Below are 25,084 nucleotides of genomic sequence, written 5' to 3'. Positions count from 1 at the left end.
AGCTAGAAATCAGATACGATACTTTGAACGAAAAATTAAATTTTAAATTAACATGTTAAATCAAGACTTTTTCTTACCTTATCGTCTTAGAAAAAACAATAGTAGTTTATTCAAATTTTTTTGTAAACTATCATTATTTGTCCAGTATACTTAATTGTACTTATTTCACTTTTATGATAGTTTAGTACGATTTCTGTTTGTGTTGGTTTTCTAAAGATTCAAATCACCTGTTTTGAAACTACTGAGTTGTATCTATACGTTTCTTTGATGCAAAAGAAAATACGTATTATTCAATAATTTTTCATATCATTTATTTTGACATTTACGATGTACAGCACATACTAGAAATAACCAAAAAATGGTTAGTGTTAATGATAATTTGCACAAAGAAGTTTGATTTGCTGTAAGAAACTTAGTTCAAGACACTTAAGCATACATTGTTTAAAATAAAAGTAATCACCGTCACAGTGTGAGGTGATGGCGTATGTTTCCCTAATTTTCGGTTAAACTGTAAAAAGCAAACTTTCATTAACGTTTCTTTTAATACTTTCGCTTGTACGTTTTAGGCTAGATAATGAAGAGAAGTCACTGCTGTCGAGGACAGGTCATTTTTTCAGAATTTACTGGAAAAGTATTTTTGTACTCCTTTGGCCCTTCATATGTTTACCATACGTTATTGTATGCGACAACTCATCGGTAGTACGTCAAGCTTTTAATTATTTCGAATCACATTTTTTTACATTGTAAGCTAATCAATAACTTGATTGGTACAAATGGCACAAAAAACCCCGAAAAAATTATCAATCGTTTTAAACAGTAAAATATGCATGTTTGTATCTATTTGCATTCAAGTTATAAATTAAGTGTATTTCTCGTTAAAATGAACAGGAATCGAGATGTGGTTATGTGGTGCTGCTGATGGCCGGGTACTGGGTGACGGAGTGCCTGCCACTGGCAATGACGGCCCTCATGCCCATAGTGTTGTTCCCGTGCCTCAACATTTTGAGCATAAAAGACACTTGCGAGTGTTACATGAATGACGTAGTGATGTACTTCATTGGGAGCCAAATCCTCGCCATCGCCATCGAGCACAGCAAACTCCACCTGCGCGTTGCCCTCAAGATCATGCAGGTCTTTGGTTACACTCACAACCGCCTTTTAGCTGGTACCATTTTGGCCACAATGTTTCTGTCCATGTGGATGACAAACACCGCGGCCACTGCAGCTATGCTCTCCATCATACTATCCATTTTGGGTGAATTTGAGAGGGTTTGTATGCCAACAAAGTATCGTTACTAACAACATTGCATGAGTATTAGTTACATTATGTTGATCATAATTTTTTTTTTTTTTTTTTTTCTATTAAATTTTGGAATTTGCTTGGTTTGCACAGGAAGGATTTGGACAGGTGTTTTACACGATCGAGGATCCTGAGACGTCAAACAGGTGATAAATTGGAACCGACAGTCATTTTCTTTTTTAAATATATTCCTTGGTTTAGAGAACCACTTGAACCACTTGTCGACTTAATTGTATTGGTTTTTGAATCTCTTATACTTAGGGAACTTATGGCAACGGAACTGACATCGGGCTATCTCATAGCGGCGGCTTATGCAGCGACTTTGGGTGGCACAGCGACACTAATTGGTACAGCAACGAATTTTGTTTTTAAGGGCATTTTCGAGAATAAATTCCCTAGTGGCCCTAAAATTGGATTTACTCAATGGATGAGTCATGGGATACCCTTGGCTTACCTCAGTGCCCTGATAATGTGGCCATGGTTGATATTATTGTGTTTTATGAAAGTCAGTGAGACACGAGAGATCATTAGGTTTTATGCGATGACCATCGAAAGCAAAAAAGCCATCGAAAGGGTTAGTATTGTATTAAAATTGGAATTAATTTAATGTCAAGCACATGCTAACAATTTAGTATTTCTCATATTTATAATTTAATTAAATGAATTAAAAATACACGTAGATCATCAAACTAAAGTACGATGATCTTGGAAGAATATCAACTCACGAGTTGGGCGGAGCTGGTATGTTCGTCCTCGCAGTTGCCTTGTGGCTTACATACCGACCCGGATTTGTGTCGGGCTGGGCCGATGTTATTATACCTGGAGTGTGAGTGTTACCATGATGCCAAGACCTTCACAAATATAGTAGCCTATAGCTTTTCAGGTTATCCTAAACATCTTGTATTTTTGCATGTCAATTTCAGGACAATTCCAGAATCGGCTCCTATAATGTTGGTGGCATTTTTAATGTTTTTCATTCCGAAGGATCTTCAGTTTTGGAACATTTGTAGCAACGATGGTATGTCAAATTTTGTTCTAACGATTTGCTTGGTCCATCTCTTAAAAAACATCACTTTTGATGTTTATCTATCAATAATATAAAACATTAAATAGACATGTAAAAGTGAAATCATACTTACTTTCCTGACAATTAAAGATTTTTGGGATTTTTTTTTCATCAGTCTTCTCAAAGCTTTTTCTCTTTGATTTATATAGAAAGACAAACGCATACAATTTCCGAATACTCGAATAGTTTGAATTCAAAGTTTTATATGCATTGACTTACTTGCATGGGTTCTTCAATTTAAACTACTTAAAATATAATATTACACAAATTGACGTGGTGAGCAAAAATACCATGAAAATTCATCAATCATTTCACGGTTTTTAAAGGAGTATTAATATTATTACCATAATAATTCTTACTTAAAGAAACGTTATTTGTACGTTAACTACATTCTTTTAAGAAGTAACTTAAAATGCTACTTGTATTACAGAGTTAATGAGCTCAAAGCCAACTTTTATAAAAATTATCTATTAGTATGAGACATCATTTGTATTAATAATAGCTGTTATTTTACGGCATCACCAACATATATGATGTTTGATGCATTAAAGAAAAACAATTTTTAATGAAAATGATAATTATAATATTGATATAAAATTTAGCAAACAGGAGGCCTAAAACTTCATCTGAAGGTCTCGTTACATGGAAAGAAATTTAGACTAAAATTCCCTGGGACGTAATATTTCTGTTGGGGAGCGGCCTCGCCATCTCACAGGGTGTAATACTATCCGGTTTGGCTGCGAAGTTGGAAAATTATATGGAAGATGTGAGGAAGAATAACGGTTTTTCTTTAGCAGCGTATATTTTGATGCTCATAGCTCCACTTACGGTACTTGTGTCAGATATTGCATTTGCCAATATCTTACTTCCTTTTCTACTCATTATGGTAATAACTATTTTATTATTCTATATTATTTGTTGACGTAGAGTAAGTAAAAACATGTGTATATTTTAAATGTTACATTTGTATATTGGCTGTTAAAAGAGCTCTGATGCCGTAAAGGTTAGCGTGCTAGCCCCCTAGCCGAAAGAAATCGAGGTGCCGTAGGTTCGAATCCCATCGAAAACTACCGTCATTTTTCATTTCGGGATTTTCCGGTGGGATAAGTATCTAGGATGGATTGAAAAACCATTTATCCAATTTTTAAAAACAAATAGTGCATTTTTCTGGTGATGAGTGGCCCTACAGGGGATTCTTTTTCGAGTAAAGCCAACATCTGGCCAGCTCATCGGTAAAGTCACTTTTGGTTAAAAAAATGGTTCATTGGAAGTGGTCCTTCCATTAAACCATATAATAGCTGTGGCACGCTTGAGACGATCGCTATGCGGCCTGCAAATGCTAAGATAAATCGCACTAAGAGATTTCCATTAGGGGCCTCGCATGAAAAACTCTCTTAATGTATACATGTGTTTGTTCATGAGATAAATTAAATTTCGCAAATACATTAATATGTACGTGCAAATGTTAACTAATATTACTATTTTAAACGTAGGCTATGGCTGCAAAAGTGCCTCCTCTGTATTTCATGGCACCAGTAACAGTAATATGCTCGTACTCATTTCGTTGGTTAAGAGGAGTGCCACAGAATGCCATTATTGTCGAGTCTGGACATGTACCAGTCAAAACACTGAAATCAGTGGGAAGGACCCCATTTTATTTTAGTTGGCTACTGGTCTATCTTACGTTCCATAAATGGACTTCTTATGCTTACCAGCAGCCCCTATATTTTCCAGTCTGGGCCTTGTTGGAATGCACTCATTTTATGGGCAAGCAAGATCATATTGACTGTAACTAACAACAATAATAAATACAAGGAGCTCTGAAAGATACTAAATACTAGATACCATTTACCTGTCGTGGACAATGAAATCTCTCTTGTATTAATTTTTTTTTTTTAGTTAGTTGAAAAACAAAAGGCTTAATAAAACAACTAAGTGTAAAATTTGTATATGTACGTGAATTTTGGTCAATAAAAACTCAAACAAATCTACTAAATTATTAGTTTGTCTCCAACACGAGAGGGGACCACTTCTACGTATAAAATCATGGACAAAAAATTTCTATAGGCAGCATTCACTATTAATCCTGAAATTATCGGTATGGCTGTGTGAGTATAGGTAAGCTATGTTAGAAGTTGATTGTAAAAAATATTTTCAAGAACAATACCCTATATTTATTTGAATACCAGCAAATTAAGGGACACGCGTTCCCTCAATGAGTTTGAGGACTCAGTTTAGTTCATGTTCGAAGTAACAGCACTATACTTACTCCTAATTCTGATTTTAAAATTTATTTTTTACTTAAAATCAAGTGTTTTTTTATTTTACTCGAACTATTTTTATAAATTATGTGATCCGTGTAGTATTCAGCGTATAAAGTAGCAAACAAAACTTTTATTAGAAAAAAAAAATGATAGAAATCAGATACGATACTTTGAATGAAAAACTACATTTTGAATTTGTTCTAATCAAGGTTGAATATTCGTAAAAAAAAAATTTTATTCTATTTAATTGATGTGAATATAGTAACATTCTAAATCTATCAATGTAGTGCGAAAAGTGACAGTCTGACGATATTATTTTTTTTTGTTCAGCCTTGACGTTAGCGAACTTCAGGATGTTGATATTATCAGACTTTTGAAGAACTGACTTAAAAAAGCCTCTTAAGTTCGGAAGAAAAGCCCTTTTTGAGTGAATTTAGATATGAATTAGTCGCAGCTCTTGAGCTGAAGTTGAGCTTGGATTCGAAACGCATATAGGTAGCTTTGAGAGTTTTTAATATAATTGACGTAAATATTTTCACGTCACTGGTACTCTGTAAGCGAAAATTACCGACGAGATTTTTCAATTACCGAGAACCAGGAGACGTAAAAACGTATACGCACCACGTTCGGAGGTTAATAAATGTCATAGATTTAACGTTAACAGTTTATTTACGTTAAATCTAGGGCATTCGTAACCTCCGAACGAGGATGTACTAGATTGTAAATGTGATTTTGAAATGTAACAATTTTCAGATTAAGCCTCCCACTTACAATCAGTCAAATTAATTGCTTACAAAAAAAGCTAAGAATATCATGGGGAGCTGGCAAAGTGCAGAGAAATGGATGAATGATACTTCATCAGTTTTAGGAATAGTCACTCCCATAATAAGCGCGACACAACTTCTTGCTACTGTTGTCGGAGTGGTGAGTAGTTTGTTTTTCAAAGGGTAGTAATTAAGGGCTCTGGCTTTCAAACTTGTCTATAAATTAAATTTTCTAGCCCAGTTTTTATCAAAGCGTTATTTAATTTTTTTTTGTATTTACTGGTTTTCAGATGACTTTGTTCATTAAAATGAATGTAGTGAGAAAGTTTTAAAACAGATGACATTTCGATTTGTAATTTAAAACGTTGTACATACTTTTAAAAAACTTTTTTCAAACACTAATGTTGTGTGAAAATTCTATTTTTTTATTTTACAACAACCGGTCATTGATTGTATTTAATAGTATTAGAAGTTATATGACACATATGTTATAAATACTGCTAACTTTCCTTTTTTGTTGCTAATAAGAATCTTTTAATGTTCGATCCACACCTGAGGAAAGTTTTTTTTTATCTTTGCGAACAGTTTGAAATTTCATCAAACTTATATCTTTGGACTTTTTAAGATTAAATTAAATAATTATTTTCCAATCATACCTTATTAAAATAAGAATTTTTTAAGACTATTGATTTGGAATGGAAATATACGTTTTTAATCTTATTTTTTTTAATTTTTCCAAAGCCGAGTTTAACGGCTAATTCATTGCTGGGAAAAAGAATTCACAGTGGATTTTTTTTTTCACTTCTTTTAATCTGTATTTAAGTATTAACTGTAACAGCTATTTATTTCATAAGAATCCCTTATCCCCACAGGTGGTCGCTACCACTATAGTAGTCGTCGCAGTAGTTGCTGTGGTGGCTATTGCTACCGTCGTGATTGTAAACGCAAATCAAGAAAGAAATGCATCAACCCCTGCTGCTATCGCGTGTCGAGGAACACACCAGGTAAATGATATATGTGTAATGTTTTTTTCTTTGTAAATGTCTTTTTTTTTTTTTTTTTTTTTTTTTTTGTTTACTAACATTTGTACACATACATAACATCCTAACATCCAGTACAAAAAAAATGTATAATTTTTAAACAATTAGAAAATGTGAAAAAAAAATCATTAATTCCACTCACGAGTATTTCTTTGATGAAAAATCGATTTACTTAAAGCTTATGAATAACTTCTTTCACAGATCTGGTTTGACATTGAAATCGAACTCCATCATGTTGGAAGAATTGACATTGGCCTCTGTGGAAAAATTGAACCCGATATTGTGGATGTATTTTATGGTTTCGCGACAAGTAAGAGGCTTAAAGGAGAAAAGTTTAAATTTGTTTTCAAGGATAGTAGGCTCGAATGCTGTAAAAAAGAGATTGGAGGCAATGATCCAATTTTTCCTGATTCAACCAATTCTACAGAGAAAAAAAAGCTACAGCATTACGCAGCCGGTTGGATGTCCAAACGCAATTTCAATAAATCTGGCATTAATTTTTTCATTACTACCTCGGAATTACACTGGGCTGATGAAAGTAATGTTGTCTTTGGAAAAGTTATTAAAGGAATAGTAAGACTTTTATATCTCCTTCTTTACATATTAAATAATAATTTTTTTAACAATAAATATTCAAGATAATTACAAAATCTAATGCTTGTTTTTTGTATTTACAGAATACTGTAAGGCTTATCGAAAATACTCGAATTATAAACAATGTGCCAACAGAAGATGTTATCATTGCGGACTGTGGTGGTGAAAAATTAAATAAAACGATTCCGATCGAGGAAAAGGCAGCTAATAAATGAAACCTATCGTTAACTTACATTGATTTTTTTCAAGACACATAACTTCTCCCTATTTTTGATGAATTTTAAAAATTACCCAGAAAATTGTTGAAACACATGGTTAAAATTTAAAAAAATTTAAAAAGTTTCTGTTCTTGAATAAAAACTCTTACGAAAAAGGTTTGCAGTTGTTACCAGTGAGTTTATTTTTTACATGTATAGGCTGTTAGTTCTATTGGTGTGGTGGATAATTTTTTAACCAATTTGATAGAAAGAAAGAAATATAGAAAAGTTTGTTTTCCTACTGATTCTGCGATTCTCATCGGGAGGTAAATGCAAGTCGAGTATTATCTATGCAAGCCATCAATCATAATTTCATCTATCCTGTAGTGCGATTCCGACTCCAATTACTTTTCCTCTCCGCTCTTTTTGGAAAGCAGAAATCAATGCACCATCATCCTGTACAGTTGTTGTCTTTGAATGTGATTGGATAAGTTTATCTGTATCCTCAGTGATTACTACAAACCCAAGATTTTTTTCTACAACGACATATACGAGTATCTATCCGTCATAAAATTTTCTTCTTGTAAAAAAGGCAATTTTTAAGTAACAAGTGTTGTCAGGACGATGAATGGAGCCATCAAACATATCAGGCTCCACATGCGCGTTGCCCTCAAGGTCATACAGGTCTTTGGTTACACTCACAAGCCCCTGTTAGGTGGTACCATCTTGGCCACAACGTTTTTGTCCATGTGGATGACAAACACCGCGGCCACTGCCATGATGGTGCTCATCGTATTAACGATGCTGAGTGAGCTCAAGAGGGTATGTATAATGTTTTTAGTTATATCTTTAATACGTAAGCAAAACAAGTGCCGGTATTGTTGCTCCGTAGCAATTATCTTCTGCTTCGGTACCACGCATTTCTGCAAACCTTGCCACGATGACTTTCAGAGGGTCACCCATATCCCTAAAAACGAATTGCCTTCGTGCCCCGCAGGTACATTATTTTTCTCAGTTGTAAATATTTTCACACATATTAAATCTGATTTTTTACGTATTTTTGCAGGACCTCGAGCAAAACAACTGGGTGGAGAGGAGTGTCTGTTGTACGTTAAACACCCGCCGACTGGAGAAGAGTTCGCTCTTGGTTGCGGCATTTGTCGCAATGCGCAGACTTTTTAAGAAGTGGGGTGCCAACAAAATACTTTTACCGAAAGCATGGGAGAGTGAAAACTTTGTATTTTGTTTTTTAATACGAGACTTACTGCTATGACAAAAAATTACTCAATGAAGACGAGTTAGTGGGAATGGAATTGAGATTACGAATCGTACCGTACGTTAGAAAACTGTTTATTAATAAATTATCGATAAATATAATTATGAACAAAAGTGCTAACATCGGGGCTATAATGGTCGCTGAGAAATAGATCAATTTTTTATAGAGTAAGTGAATAGTTAGATGATTTATACGAGCGCGGGTGTCTACTAGTGAGGAGAAAGTGGTGTTTATACAAAGTCATTAGGTATAAATTAATAGTCTTGTATTAAAATAAATTGAATTGCCTTTTGTCGATGATACAGGAAGAAGGTGTATTAAAAATGTAAAAATAAACCATGTGTTTATTAAGAGACACGAACGATTGTGTGAATGTAGGTAATTATACATAATGATGAAAAAGGAAGCAATGAAATTTACATGTGCGTGTTTGTTAGTGCCAGTTTTGATCTCGCTATTTGCATTTTTTCGTCGTTTCTGTGTTTATTTATTATATGGTAATAAGACAGTTTAAAAAAAAAGTCTCTCATTTGAATAATACTTTTTCCTTACACCTCCGCCGAAAGTTCGTTCCATCTGACCCGATTTTGAGCTAGAAAAAGCCTCATATCAGTCCTGCCATATGTGCGCAGAACGAAGTGCGCAGATATATATAGTTATATATTCAGCACCAAGAAGCAGCAGTACTGCAGTAGTTATACACTACATATATATATATATACGGCTAACGGAGTTATAACCTTTATAGTTTATACAACACAGAAAATCATTGGATATTTATTTACATAAATTATTGGATATATATACATATGTTTTTTTTTTTTGCACAATTTACATGTATATATAAATTTTTTAATTTTATATGAACAGAGTACACAACACAAAATTAAAACTACCAAATTAATGTTTTTTGATGAGTTACTTTCACTTTAATGATTTATTTAGTATATAAATGTAGTATATACATGTCATATTACAAAAATAAACTATGAAATCTTTTATTTAATCGAATTATGCTTATCACAATTATAATAGTTATTGATAATAACCTGATTTATTTTGCACTTACGGATATAAACATTAGGATTTTTAAAATGATCTTTATAGGATCCATGATTCGAATTTAAACGGATTTCTCTTCCTCTCGTTTTGCCAGCACGACCAACCTGCACAAATCTTCGGCCCAATCTGATTCTATATAATTCTCGGCGAGCGTATATATATAGATATACCTATACACATGTACACTCATCTGCGTGCATTTAAGTGGTATTGTTCGAGCGACCGATCGATCAACAATAATGCATAATGCACTAAATCTTTGACTGGATCTTTAAACCATCATTTTTAACAAAACCAAAACCGTGGTGACGAACTTTCGGCGGAGGTGTAAGGAAAAAAAGTATACGTACCACGGCCAAAAAGTGGGGCTACATCTGACCGCGCATTACCGGCCTCGCCTTCGGCTCGGCCGATAATATAGCGCGGTCAGTAATAGCCCCACTTTCTGGCCTAGGTACGTAATATACTATATGCTGTCCAAACTTAAAAATATTTCTGTGTAGTGTAGTGTAGCAATGATACATACGTTTTTCAGCTACAAAGCTACATTAAATGTTTTTGGCTGACGGATACGCGAAACACATTTAATTCAAAATCTTGAAAGATTCATTATCCAATAAAACAGAATTAACAATAATAACACATTTTGAACTATTTTCCAGCATCACAAAATGTATAGGGGGGAGGGGAGATTGAAATATCTCAGTGGCTAGTCTAATCTAATTTTAAAAGCTGAAAATTAAATTTTTGTACTGGTCAGATCAATTGTTTTTGTATGAAAATGCGGTGTACTCATCGCTGACAATGTTGTTTATATGAATTGAATACATTTTCTCAATATTAATTTGAAGTTCAACTATTTTCCAGCGATTATTAATGACATAACTTTGCGTTTATTCATTGCCTCGAAAAATTCTAGTTAATGTCCTTGAAATATTGAGTTATGTTTTTATAGTGACTAGTAGAGCATACTGAAAGTTAAGTGGATTGTTATGGAAACTGCTCGATCTTCAATTTTTAAATAAACAATTTGACATTTTATAGCAATATCATGTATACGTATCGTAATGCACATAAGTAACCATCAAAGTTTATAAGAAGTCTTATCTACGAAAATTTGGTTTCTCTTTTATTTTGCACTGCTTGAATAAATAAATAAAAAAAAAAAAAAACAAGTATTGAAAATATAAAAAGTAGTGAAAAATTATGACGTACGTACAATTTGAATAATGAAGTTTAGTTACAAGGATTGCCTTATTTAAAAATATTGTTACATTTCTCGCACATATTTCAGGTCGCCTAGTGAAGAACTTTCAGTATTGAAGAAGATTGGCAACTTTTTAACAATATACTGGAAAAGTATTTTTCGGATACTTTGGCCCCTAATACTTTTATCGATCTTCATTGAATACAAAAACTCACCAGTAATATACCAAATTAATATCTATTTTAGTAAATTTAGTTAGGTTAAGTATTGGTTGCATTGTATGTACGCTAAAAATATTCATATCAGGTCATAAAATGTTTTTTTTTTAATTTCTTGTATAATTTTTTATCTTCTACATTTAAATTTATTTAGCTAAGATTCGTGTTCAATTAGTTGTCGGTATAGTTGTTTTTTATACGTTTGTACATGAACTTATAAATAATCAAGACAACTTTTGTAATTTTAGAAATCAAGATGTGGTTATGTGGTGCTGCTGATGGCCGGGTACTGGGTGACGGAGTGCCTGCCACTGGCAATGACGGCCCTCATGCCCTTAGTGTTGTTCCCGTGCCTCAACATTTTGAGCATAAAAGACACTTGCGAGTGTTACATGAATGACGTAGTGATGTACTTCATTGGGAGCCAAATCCTCGCCATCGCCATCGAGCACAGCAAACTCCATCTGCGCGTTGCCCTCAAGATCATGCAGATCTTTGGTTACACTCACGACCGCCTTTTAGCTGGTACCATGTTGGCCACAATGTTTCTGTCCATGTGGATGACAAACACCGCGGCCACTGCAGCTATGCTCTCCATCATACTATCCATTTTGGGTGAATTTGAGAGGGTTTGTATGCCAACAAAGTATCGTTACTAACAACATAGCATGAGTATTAGTTACATCATGTTGATCATCATTTTTTTTATTTTATTTTTTTATTAAATTTTGAAATTTCTTTGGTTTGCACAGGAAGGATTTGGACAGTTGTTTTACACGATCGAGGATCCTGAGACGTCAAACAGGTGATAAATTTGAACCGACAGTCATTTTCTTTTTTAAATGAATTCCTTGGTTTGGAGATAACTTAAACCACTTATCGACTTAATTGTATTGGTTTTTGAATCTATCATACTTAGTGAACTTATGGCAACGGAACTGACATCGGGCTATCTCATAGCGGCGGCTTATGCAGCGACTTTGGGTGGCACAGCGACACTAGTTGGTACAGCGACAAATTTCGTTTTTAAGGGCATTATCGAGAATACATTCCCTTGTGGCCCTAAAATTGGATTTACTCAATGGATGAGTCATGGGGTACCTTTGGCTTACCTCAGTGCCCTGATAATGTGGCCATGGTTGATATTATTGTGTTTTATCAAAGTCAATGGGACACGAGAGATCATTAGGTTTGATACGATGACCATCGAAAGCAAAAAAGCCATGGAAAGGGTTAGTATTGTATTAAAATTGGAATTAATTTAATGTCAAGCACATGCCAACAAATTGGTCTTTCCCATATTTATAATTTAAACAAATTCAAAACATATGTAGATTATCAAGCAGAAGTACAATGATCTGGGAAGAATATCCACTCACGAGTTGGGCGTAGCTGGTATGTACGTCCTCGCAGTTACCTTGTGGCTTACGTATGAACCCGGATTCGTGTCGGGCTGGGCCGATGTTATTATACCTGGAGTGTGAGTGTTACCATGGTAGTCTATAGCTTTCCAGGTTATCCTAAACATCTTGTATTTTTGCATGTCAATTGCAGGACAATTCCAGAATCGGCTCCTATAATGTTGGTGGCATTTTTAATGTTTTTCATTCCGAAGGATCTTAAGTTTTGGAACATTTGTAGCAACGATGGTCTGTTGAATTTTTTTTTTATGATTTCATTTGTCCATCTCTGAGCCATGAGCTCAAAGCCAACTTATATAATAATTATTTATTAGTATGAGACATCATTTGTATTAATAATAGCTATTATTTTGCGGCATCACCCACATATGATGTTTGATGCATTAAAGAAAAATAATTTTTAATGAAAATGATAATTATAATATTAATATCAAATTTAGCAAACAAAAGGCCTAAAACTTCATCTGAAGGTCTCGTTACGTGGAAAGAAATTCAGACTAAAATTCCCTGGGACGTAATAATTCTGTTGGGGAGCGGCCTCGCCATCTCACAGGGTGTAATACTATCCGGTTTGGCCATGAAGATGACCGTTTTTATGAAAATGTTGAGGAAGTGGAACGGTCATTCTTTATTAACGTATGTTTTGATGCTCATGGCTCCACTTACGGGACTTGTGTCAGATATTGCGTTTGCAAATATCTTACTTCCTTTTCTACTTATTATGGTAATAACTATTTTATTATTCTATATTATTTGTTGACGTAGAGTAAGTAAAAACATGTGTATATTTTAAGTGTTACATTTGTATATTGGCTGTTAAAAGAGCTCTGATGCCGTAAAGGTTAGCGTGCTAGCCCCCTAGCCGAAAGAAATCGAGGTGCCGTAGGTTCGAATCCCATCGAAAACTACCGTCATTTTTCATTTCGGGATTTTCCGGTGGGATAAGTATCTAGGATGGATTGAAAAACCATTTATCCAATTTTTAAAAACAAATAGTGCATTTTTCTGGTGATGAGTGGCCCTACAGGGGATTCTTTTTCGAGTAAAGCCAACATCTGGCCAGCTCATCGGTAAAGTCACTTTTGGTTAAAAAAATGGTTCATTGGAAGTGGTCCTTCCATTAAACCATATAATAGCTGTGGCACGCTTGAGACGATCGCTATGCGGCCTGCAAATGCTAAGATAAATCGCACTAAGAGATTTCCATTAGGGGCCTCGCATGAAAAACTCTCTTAATGTATACATGTGTTTGTTCATGAGATAAATTAAATTTCGCAAATACATTAATATGTACGTGCAAATGTTAACTAATATTACTATTTTAAACGTAGGCTATGGCTGCAAAAGTGCCTCCTCTGTATTTCATGGCACCAGTAACAGTAATATGCTCGTACTCATTTCGTTGGTTAAGAGGAGTGCCACAGAATGCCATTATTGTCGAGTCTGGACATGTACCAGTCAAAACACTGAAATCAGTGGGAAGGACCCCATTTTATTTTAGTTGGCTACTGGTCTATCTTACGTTCCATAAATGGACTTCTTATGCTTACCAGCAGCCCCTATATTTTCCAGTCTGGGCCTTGTTGGAATGCACTCATTTTATGGGCAAGCAAGATCATATTGACTGTAACTAACAACAATAATAAATACAAGGAGCTCTGAAAGATACTAAATACTAGATACCATTTACCTGTCGTGGACAATGAAATCTCTCTTGTATTAATTTTTTTTTTTTTTTTTTAATCGAAAAACAAAAGGCTTAATAAAACAACTAATTGTAAAATTTGTGTATGTCCGTGAATTTCGGTCAATAAAAACTCAAACAAATCTACTAAATTCTTAGTTTGTCTCCAACACGAGAGGGGACCACTTCTACGTATAAAATCATGGACAAAAAATTTCTATAGGCAGCATTCACTATTAATCCTGAAATTATCGGTATGGCTGCGTGAGTATAGGTAAGCTATGTTAGAAGTTGATTGTAAAAAATATTTTCAAGAACAATACCCTATATTTATTTGAATATCAGCAAATTAAGGGACACGCGTTCCCTCAATGAGTTTGAGGACTCAGTTTAGTACATCTTCGAAGTAACAGCACTATACTTACTCCTAATTCTGATTTAAAAATTTATTTTTTACTTAAAATCAAGTGTTTTTTCATTTCACTCGAAATATTTTTATAATTCATGTGATCCATACATCCAGCGTATACAGTAGCAAATAAAACTTTTATTAGAAAAAAAAAAGCTAGAAATCAGATACGATACTTTGAACGAAAAATTAAATTTTAAATTAACATGTTAAATCAAGACTTTTTCTTACCTTATCGTCTTAGAAAAAACAATAGTAGTTTATTCAAATTTTTTTGTAAACTATCATTATTTGTCCAGTATACTTAATTGTACTTATTTCACTTTTATGATAGTTTAGTACGATTTCTGTTTGTGTTGGTTTTCTAAAGATTCAAATCACCTGTTTTGAAACTACTGAGTTGTATCTATACGTTTCTTTGATGCAAAAGAAAATACGTATTATTCAATAATTTTTCATATCATTTATTTTGACATTTACGATGTACAGCACATACTAGAAATAACCAAAAAATGGTTAGTGTTAATGATAATTTGCACAAAGAAGTTTGATTTGCTGTAAGAAACTTAGTTCAAGACACTTAAGCATACATTGTTTAAAATAAAAGTAATCACCGTCACAGTGTGAGGTGATGGCGTATGTTTCCCTAATTTTCGGTTAAACTGTAAAAAGCAAACTTTCATTAACGTTTCTTTTAATACTTTCGCTTGTACGTTTTAGGCTAGATAATGAAGAGAAGTCACTGCTGTCGAGGACAGGTCATTTTTTCAGAATTTACTGGAAAAGTATTTTTGTACTCCTTTGGCCCTTCATATGTTTACCATACGTTATTGTATGCGACAACTCATCGGTAGTACGTCAAGCTTTTAATTATTTCGAATCACATTTTTTTACATTGTAAGCTAATCAATAACTTGATTGGTACAAATGGCACAAAAAACCCCGAAAAAATTATCAATCGTTTTAAACAGTAAAATATGCATGTTTGTATCTATTTGCATTCAAGTTATAAATTAAGTGTATTTCTCGTTAAAATGAACAGGAATCGAGATGTGGTTATGTGGTGCTGCTGATGGCCGGGTACTGGGTGACGGAGTGCCTGCCACTGGCAATGACGGCCCTCATGCCCATAGTGTTGTTCCCGTGCCTCAACATTTTGAGCATAAAAGACACTTGCGAGTGTTACATGAATGACGTAGTGATGTACTTCATTGGGAGCCAAATCCTCGCCATCGCCATCGAGCACAGCAAACTCCACCTGCGCGTTGCCCTCAAGATCATGCAGGTCTTTGGTTACACTCACAACCGCCTTTTAGCCGGTACCATTTTGGCCACAATGTTTCTGTCCATGTGGATGACAAACACCGCGGCCACTGCAGCTATGCTCTCCATCATACTATCCATTTTGGGTGAATTTGAGAGGGTTTGTATGCCAACAAAGTATCGTTACTAACAACATTGCATGAGTATTAGTTACATTATGTTGATCATAATTTTTTTTTTTTTTTTTTTTCTATTAAATTTTGGAATTTGCTTGGTTTGCACAGGAAGGATTTGGACAGGTGTTTTACACGATCGAGGATCCTGAGACGTCAAACAGGTGATAAATTGGAACCGACAGTCATTTTCTTTTTTAAATATATTCCTTGGTTTAGAGAACCACTTGAACCACTTGTCGACTTAATTGTATTGGTTTTTGAATCTCTTATACTTAGGGAACTTATGGCAACGGAACTGACATCGGGCTATCTCATAGCGGCGGCTTATGCAGCGACTTTGGGTGGCACAGCGACACTAATTGGTACAGCAACGAATTTTGTTTTTAAGGGCATTTTCGAGAATAAATTCCCTAGTGGCCCTAAAATTGGATTTACTCAATGGATGAGTCATGGGATACCCTTGGCTTACCTCAGTGCCCTGATAATGTGGCCATGGTTGATATTATTGTGTTTTATGAAAGTCAGTGAGACACGAGAGATCATTAGGTTTTATGCGATGACCATCGAAAGCAAAAAAGCCATCGAAAGGGTTAGTATTGTATTAAAATTGGAATTAATTTAATGTCAAGCACATGCTAACAATTTAGTATTTCTCATATTTATAATTTAATTAAATGAATTAAAAATACACGTAGATCATCAAACTAAAGTACGATGATCTTGGAAGAATATCAACTCACGAGTTGGGCGGAGCTGGTATGTTCGTCCTCGCAGTTGCCTTGTGGCTTACATACCGACCCGGATTTGTGTCGGGCTGGGCCGATGTTATTATACCTGGAGTGTGAGTGTTACCATGATGCCAAGACCTTCACAAATATAGTAGCCTATAGCTTTTCAGGTTATCCTAAACATCTTGTATTTTTGCATGTCAATTTCAGGACAATTCCAGAATCGGCTCCTATAATGTTGGTGGCATTTTTAATGTTTTTCATTCCGAAGGATCTTCAGTTTTGGAACATTTGTAGCAACGATGGTATGTCAAATTTTGTTCTAACGATTTGCTTGGTCCATCTCTTAAAAAACATCACTTTTGATGTTTATCTATCAATAATATAAAACATTAAATAGACATGTAAAAGTGAAATCATACTTACTTTCCTGACAATTAAAGATTTTTGGGATTTTTTTTTCATCAGTCTTCTCAAAGCTTTTTCTCTTTGATTTATATAAAAAGACAAACGCATACAATTTCCGAATACTCGAATAGTTTGAATTCAAAGTTTTATATGCATTGACTTACTTGCATGGGTTCTTCAATTTAAACTACTTAAAATATAATATTACACAAATTGACGTGGTGAGCAAAAATACCATGAAAATTCATCAATCATTTCACGGTTTTTAAAGGAGTATTAATATTATTACCATAATAATTCTTACTTAAAGAAACGTTATTTGTACGTTAACTACATTCTTTTAAGAAGTAACTTAAAATGCTACTTGTATTACAGAGTTAATGAGCTCAAAGCCAACTTTTATAAAAATTATCTATTAGTATGAGACATCATTTGTATTAATAATAGCTGTTATTTTACGGCATCACCAACATATATGATGTTTGATGCATTAAAGAAAAACAATTTTTAATGAAAATGATAATTATAATATTGATATAAAATTTAGCAAACAGGAGGCCTAAAACTTCATCTGAAGGTCTCGTTACATGGAAAGAAATTTAGACTAAAATTCCCTGGGACGTAATATTTCTGTTGGGGAGCGGCCTCGCCATCTCACAGGGTGTAATACTATCCGGTTTGGCTGCGAAGTTGGAAAATTATATGGAAGATGTGAGGAAGAATAACGGTTTTTCTTTAGCAGCGTATATTTTGATGCTCATAGCTCCACTTACGGTACTTGTGTCAGATATTGCATTTGCCAATATCTTACTTCCTTTTCTACTCATTATGGTAATAACTATTTTATTATTCTATATTATTTGTTGACGTAGAGTAAGTAAAAACATGTGTATATTTTAAATGTTACATTTGTATATTGGCTGTTAAAAGAGCTCTGATGCCGTAAAGGTTAGCGTGCTAGCCCCCTAGCCGAAAGAAATCGAGGTGCCGTAGGTTCGAATCCCATCGAAAACTACCGTCATTTTTCATTTCGGGATTTTCCGGTGGGATAAGTATCTAGGATGGATTGAAAAACCATTTATCCAATTTTTAAAAACAAATAGTGCATTTTTCTGGTGATGAGTGGCCCTACAGGGGATTCTTTTTCGAGTAAAGCCAACATCTGGCCAGCTCATCGGTAAAGTCACTTTTGGTTAAAAAAATGGTTCATTGGAAGTGGTCCTTCCATTAAACCATATAATAGCTGTGGCACGCTTGAGACGATCGCTATGCGGCCTGCAAATGCTAAGATAAATCGCACTAAGAGATTTCCATTAGGGGCCTCGCATGAAAAACTCTCTTAATGTATACATGTGTTTGTTCATGAGATAAATTAAATTTCGCAAATACATTAATATGTACGTGCAAATGTTAACTAATATTACTATTTTAAACGTAGGCTATGGCTGCAAAAGTGCCTCCTCTGTATTTCATGGCACCAGTAACAGTAATATGCTCGTACTCATTTCGTTGGTTAAGAGGAGTGCCACAGAATGCCATTATTGTCGAGTCTGGACATGTACCAGTCAAAACACTGAAATCAGTGGGAAGGACCCCATTTTATTTTAGTTGGCTACTGGTCTATCTTACGTTCCATAAATGGACTTCTTATGCTTACCAGCAGCCCCTATATTTTCCAGTCTGGGCCTTGTTGGAATGCACTCATTTTATGGGCAAGCAAGATCATATTGACTGTAACTAACAACAATAATAAATACAAGGAGCTCTGAAAGATACTAAATACTAGATACCATTTACCTGTCGTGGACAATGAAATCTCTCTTGTATTAATTTTTTTTTTTTTTTTTTAATCGAAAAACAAAAGGCTTAATAAAACAACTAATTGTAAAATTTGTGTATGTCCGTGAATTTCGGTCAATAAAAACTCAAACAAATCTACTAAATTCTTAGTTTGTCTCCAACACGAGAGGGGACCACTTCTACGTATAAAATCATGGACAAAAAATTTCTATAGGCAGCATTCACTATTAATCCTGAAATTATCGGTATGGCTGCGTGAGTATAGGTAAGCTATGTTAGAAGTTGATTGTAAAAAATATTTTCAAGAACAATACCCTATATTTATTTGAATATCAGCAAATTAAGGGACACGCGTTCCCTCAATGAGTTTGAGGACTCAGTTTAGTACATCTTCGAAGTAACAGCACTATACTTACTCCTAATTCTGATTTAAAAATTTATTTTTTACTTAAAATCAAGTGTTTTTTCATTTCACTCGAAATATTTTTATAATTCATGTGATCCATACATCCAGCGTATACAGTAGCAAATAAAACTTTTATTAGAAAAAAAAAAGCTAGAAATCAGATACGATACTTTGAACGAAAAATTAAATTTTAAATTAACATGTTAAATCAAGACTTTTTCTTACCTTATCGTCTTAGAAAAAACAATAGTAGTTTATTCAAATTTTTTTGTAAACTATCATTATTTGTCCAGTATACTTAATTGTACTTATTTCACTTTTATGATAGTTTAGTACGATTTCTGTTTGTGTTGGTTTTCTAAAGATTCAAATCACCTGTTTTGAAACTACTGAGTTGTATCTATACGTTTCTTTGATGCAAAAGAAAATACGTATTATTCAATAATTTTTCATATCATTTATTTTGACATTTACGATGTACAGCACATACTAGAAATAACCAAAAAATGGTTAGTGTTAATGATAATTTGCACAAAGAAGTTTGATTTGCTGTAAGAAACTTAGTTCAAGACACTTAAGCATACATTGTTTAAAATAAAAGTAATCACCGTCACAGTGTGAGGTGATGGCGTATGTTTCCCTAATTTTCGGTTAAACTGTAAAAAGCAAACTTTCATTAACGTTTCTTTTAATACTTTCGCTTGTACGTTTTAGGCTAGATAATGAAGAGAAGTCACTGCTGTCGAGGACAGGTCATTTTTTCAGAATTTACTGGAAAAGTATTTTTGTACTCCTTTGGCCCTTCATATGTTTACCATACGTTATTGTATGCGACAACTCATCGGTAGTACGTCAAGCTTTTAATTATTTCGAATCACATTTTTTTACATTGTAAGCTAATCAATAACTTGATTGGTACAAATGGCACAAAAAACCCCGAAAAAATTATCAATCGTTTTAAACAGTAAAATATGCATGTTTGTATCTATTTGCATTCAAGTTATAAATTAAGTGTATTTCTCGTTAAAATGAACAGGAATCGAGATGTGGTTATGTGGTGCTGCTGATGGCCGGGTACTGGGTGACGGAGTGCCTGCCACTGGCAATGACGGCCCTCATGCCCATAGTGTTGTTCCCGTGCCTCAACATTTTGAGCATAAAAGACACTTGCGAGTGTTACATGAATGACGTAGTGATGTACTTCATTGGGAGCCAAATCCTCGCCATCGCCATCGAGCACAGCAAACTCCACCTGCGCGTTGCCCTCAAGATCATGCAGGTCTTTGGTTACACTCACAACCGCCTTTTAGCCGGTACCATTTTGGCCACAATGTTTCTGTCCATGTGGATGACAAACACCGCGGCCACTGCAGCTATGCTCTCCATCATACTATCCATTTTGGGTGAATTTGAGAGGGTTTGTATGCCAACAAAGTATCGTTACTAACAACATTGCATGAGTATTAGTTACATTATGTTGATCATAATTTTTTTTTTTTTTTTTTTTCTATTAAATTTTGGAATTTGCTTGGTTTGCACAGGAAGGATTTGGACAGGTGTTTTACACGATCGAGGATCCTGAGACGTCAAACAGGTGATAAATTGGAACCGACAGTCATTTTCTTTTTTAAATATATTCCTTGGTTTAGAGAACCACTTGAACCACTTGTCGACTTAATTGTATTGGTTTTTGAATCTCTTATACTTAGGGAACTTATGGCAACGGAACTGACATCGGGCTATCTCATAGCGGCGGCTTATGCAGCGACTTTGGGTGGCACAGCGACACTAATTGGTACAGCAACGAATTTTGTTTTTAAGGGCATTTTCGAGAATAAATTCCCTAGTGGCCCTAAAATTGGATTTACTCAATGGATGAGTCATGGGATACCCTTGGCTTACCTCAGTGCCCTGATAATGTGGCCATGGTTGATATTATTGTGTTTTATGAAAGTCAGTGAGACACGAGAGATCATTAGGTTTTATGCGATGACCATCGAAAGCAAAAAAGCCATCGAAAGGGTTAGTATTGTATTAAAATTGGAATTAATTTAATGTCAAGCACATGCTAACAATTTAGTATTTCTCATATTTATAATTTAATTAAATGAATTAAAAATACACGTAGATCATCAAACTAAAGTACGATGATCTTGGAAGAATATCAACTCACGAGTTGGGCGGAGCTGGTATGTTCGTCCTCGCAGTTGCCTTGTGGCTTACATACCGACCCGGATTTGTGTCGGGCTGGGCCGATGTTATTATACCTGGAGTGTGAGTGTTACCATGATGCCAAGACCTTCACAAATATAGTAGCCTATAGCTTTTCAGGTTATCCTAAACATCTTGTATTTTTGCATGTCAATTTCAGGACAATTCCAGAATCGGCTCCTATAATGTTGGTGGCATTTTTAATGTTTTTCATTCCGAAGGATCTTCAGTTTTGGAACATTTGTAGCAACGATGGTATGTCAAATTTTGTTCTAACGATTTGCTTGGTCCATCTCTTAAAAAACATCACTTTTGATGTTTATCTATCAATAATATAAAACATTAAATAGACATGTAAAAGTGAAATCATACTTACTTTCCTGACAATTAAAGATTTTTGGGATTTTTTTTTCATCAGTCTTCTCAAAGCTTTTTCTCTTTGATTTATATAAAAAGACAAACGCATACAATTTCCGAATACTCGAATAGTTTGAATTCAAAGTTTTATATGCATTGACTTACTTGCATGGGTTCTTCAATTTAAACTACTTAAAATATAATATTACACAAATTGACGTGGTGAGCAAAAATACCATGAAAATTCATCAATCATTTCACGGTTTTTAAAGGAGTATTAATATTATTACCATAATAATTCTTACTTAAAGAAACGTTATTTGTACGTTAACTACATTCTTTTAAGAAGTAACTTAAAATGCTACTTGTATTACAGAGTTAATGAGCTCAAAGCCAACTTTTATAAAAATTATCTATTAGTATGAGACATCATTTGTATTAATAATAGCTGTTATTTTACGGCATCACCAACATATATGATGTTTGATGCATTAAAGAAAAACAATTTTTAATGAAAATGATAATTATAATATTGATATAAAATTTAGCAAACAGGAGGCCTAAAACTTCATCTGAAGGTCTCGTTACATGGAAAGAAATTTAGACTAAAATTCCCTGGGACGTAATATTTCTGTTGGGGAGCGGCCTCGCCATCTCACAGGGTGTAATACTATCCGGTTTGGCTGCGAAGTTGGAAAATTATATGGAAGATGTGAGGAAGAATAACGGTTTTTCTTTAGCAGCGTATATTTTGATGCTCATAGCTCCACTTACGGTACTTGTGTCAGATATTGCATTTGCCAATATCTTACTTCCTTTTCTACTCATTATGGTAATAACTATTTTATTATTCTATATTATTTGTTGACGTAGAGTAAGTAAAAACATGTGTATATTTTAAATGTTACATTTGTATATTGGCTGTTAAAAGAGCTCTGATGCCGTAAAGGTTAGCGTGCTAGCCCCCTAGCCGAAAGAAATCGAGGTGCCGTAGGTTCGAATCCCATCGAAAACTACCGTCATTTTTCATTTCGGGATTTTCCGGTGGGATAAGTATCTAGGATGGATTGAAAAACCATTTATCCAATTTTTAAAAACAAATAGTGCATTTTTCTGGTGATGAGTGGCCCTACAGGGGATTCTTTTTCGAGTAAAGCCAACATCTGGCCAGCTCATCGGTAAAGTCACTTTTGGTTAAAAAAATGGTTCATTGGAAGTGGTCCTTCCATTAAACCATATAATAGCTGTGGCACGCTTGAGACGATCGCTATGCGGCCTGCAAATGCTAAGATAAATCGCACTAAGAGATTTCCATTAGGGGCCTCGCATGAAAAACTCTCTTAATGTATACATGTGTTTGTTCATGAGATAAATTAAATTTCGCAAATACATTAATATGTACGTGCAAATGTTAACTAATATTACTATTTTAAACGTAGGCTATGGCTGCAAAAGTGCCTCCTCTGTATTTCATGGCACCAGTAACAGTAATATGCTCGTACTCATTTCGTTGGTTAAGAGGAGTGCCACAGAATGCCATTATTGTCGAGTCTGGACATGTACCAGTCAAAACACTGAAATCAGTGGGAAGGACCCCATTTTATTTTAGTTGGCTACTGGTCTATCTTACGTTCCATAAATGGACTTCTTATGCTTACCAGCAGCCCCTATATTTTCCAGTCTGGGCCTTGTTGGAATGCACTCATTTTATGGGCAAGCAAGATCATATTGACTGTAACTAACAACAATAATAAATACAAGGAGCTCTGAAAGATACTAAATACTAGATACCATTTACCTGTCGTGGACAATGAAATCTCTCTTGTATTAATTTTTTTTTTTTAGTTAGTTGAAAAACAAAAGGCTTAATAAAACAACTAAGTGTAAAATTTGTATATGTACGTGAATTTTGGTCAATAAAAACTCAAACAAATCTACTAAATTATTAGTTTGTCTCCAACACGAGAGGGGACCACTTCTACGTATAAAATCATGGACAAAAAATTTCTATAGGCAGCATTCACTATTAATCCTGAAATTATCGGTATGGCTGTGTGAGTATAGGTAAGCTATGTTAGAAGTTGATTGTAAAAAATATTTTCAAGAACAATACCCTATATTTATTTGAATACCAGCAAATTAAGGGACACGCGTTCCCTCAATGAGTTTGAGGACTCAGTTTAGTTCATGTTCGAAGTAACAGCACTATACTTACTCCTAATTCTGATTTTAAAATTTATTTTTTACTTAAAATCAAGTGTTTTTTTATTTTACTCGAACTATTTTTATAAATTATGTGATCCGTGTAGTATTCAGCGTATAAAGTAGCAAACAAAACTTTTATTAGAAAAAAAAAATGATAGAAATCAGATACGATACTTTGAATGAAAAACTACATTTTGAATTTGTTCTAATCAAGGTTGAATATTCGTAAAAAAAAAATTTTATTCTATTTAATTGATGTGAATATAGTAACATTCTAAATCTATCAATGTAGTGCGAAAAGTGACAGTCTGACGATATTATTTTTTTTTGTTCAGCCTTGACGTTAGCGAACTTCAGGATGTTGATATTATCAGACTTTTGAAGAACTGACTTAAAAAAGCCTCTTAAGTTCGGAAGAAAAGCCCTTTTTGAGTGAATTTAGATATGAATTAGTCGCAGCTCTTGAGCTGAAGTTGAGCTTGGATTCGAAACGCATATAGGTAGCTTTGAGAGTTTTTAATATAATTGACGTAAATATTTTCACGTCACTGGTACTCTGTAAGCGAAAATTACCGACGAGATTTTTCAATTACCGAGAACCAGGAGACGTAAAAACGTATACGCACCACGTTCGGAGGTTAATAAATGTCATAGATTTAACGTTAACAGTTTATTTACGTTAAATCTAGGGCATTCGTAACCTCCGAACGAGGATGTACTAGATTGTAAATGTGATTTTGAAATGTAACAATTTTCAGATTAAGCCTCCCACTTACAATCAGTCAAATTAATTGCTTACAAAAAAAGCTAAGAATATCATGGGGAGCTGGCAAAGTGCAGAGAAATGGATGAATGATACTTCATCAGTTTTAGGAATAGTCACTCCCATAATAAGCGCGACACAACTTCTTGCTACTGTTGTCGGAGTGGTGAGTAGTTTGTTTTTCAAAGGGTAGTAATTAAGGGCTCTGGCTTTCAAACTTGTCTATAAATTAAATTTTCTAGCCCAGTTTTTATCAAAGCGTTAT

At 34.3% G+C, this 25,084-nt stretch overlaps 4 protein-coding genes across 4 annotated transcripts; all 4 read left to right on the top strand.

Annotated features, from left to right (window-relative positions):
* Positions 1-823: 823 nt before the first annotated feature.
* LOC149375628 (protein I'm not dead yet-like) lies at positions 824-3,156 on the top strand. Its single transcript, XM_089598843.1, has 7 exons — positions 824-829; positions 889-1,269; positions 1,394-1,446; positions 1,562-1,874; positions 1,981-2,126; positions 2,224-2,318; positions 2,969-3,156. The coding sequence occupies exons 1-7, from the start codon at positions 824-826 to the stop codon at positions 3,022-3,024; spliced, it is 1,050 nt and encodes a 349-aa protein (XP_089454969.1). The 3' UTR covers positions 3,025-3,156.
* Positions 3,157-10,769: 7,613 nt separating this feature from the next.
* On the top strand, positions 10,770-14,117 carry LOC149375627 (protein I'm not dead yet-like). The gene is made up of 9 exons (XM_089598842.1): positions 10,770-10,774; positions 10,858-10,987; positions 11,237-11,617; positions 11,741-11,793; positions 11,908-12,220; positions 12,323-12,468; positions 12,543-12,637; positions 12,850-13,133; positions 13,741-14,117. The coding sequence occupies exons 1-9, from the start codon at positions 10,770-10,772 to the stop codon at positions 14,041-14,043; spliced, it is 1,710 nt and encodes a 569-aa protein (XP_089454968.1). The 3' UTR covers positions 14,044-14,117.
* An 897-nt stretch (positions 14,118-15,014) lies between these two features.
* LOC149375626 (protein I'm not dead yet-like) lies at positions 15,015-17,812 on the top strand. Its single transcript, XM_089598841.1, has 7 exons — positions 15,015-15,047; positions 15,545-15,925; positions 16,050-16,102; positions 16,218-16,530; positions 16,637-16,782; positions 16,880-16,974; positions 17,625-17,812. Exons 1-7 carry the CDS (start codon positions 15,015-15,017, stop codon positions 17,678-17,680), a joined length of 1,077 nt encoding a protein of 358 aa, XP_089454967.1. The 3' UTR covers positions 17,681-17,812.
* Positions 17,813-19,908: 2,096 nt separating this feature from the next.
* Positions 19,909-22,587, top strand: LOC149375625 (protein I'm not dead yet-like). Its single transcript, XM_089598840.1, has 8 exons — positions 19,909-19,913; positions 19,998-20,130; positions 20,320-20,700; positions 20,825-20,877; positions 20,993-21,305; positions 21,412-21,557; positions 21,655-21,749; positions 22,400-22,587. Exons 1-8 carry the CDS (start codon positions 19,909-19,911, stop codon positions 22,453-22,455), a joined length of 1,182 nt encoding a protein of 393 aa, XP_089454966.1. The 3' UTR covers positions 22,456-22,587.
* Positions 22,588-25,084: the final 2,497 nt, after the last annotated feature.

The sequence above is a fragment of the Copidosoma floridanum genome, unplaced genomic scaffold (assembly GCF_036245765.1).
Source record: "Copidosoma floridanum isolate Cflo_tuat_1 unplaced genomic scaffold, Cflo_Japanese_pri ptg000006l, whole genome shotgun sequence".
In the NCBI taxonomy this organism is placed as follows: domain Eukaryota; kingdom Metazoa; phylum Arthropoda; class Insecta; order Hymenoptera; family Encyrtidae; genus Copidosoma; species Copidosoma floridanum.
This window is presented reverse-complemented; position numbering and strand designations above follow the sequence as displayed.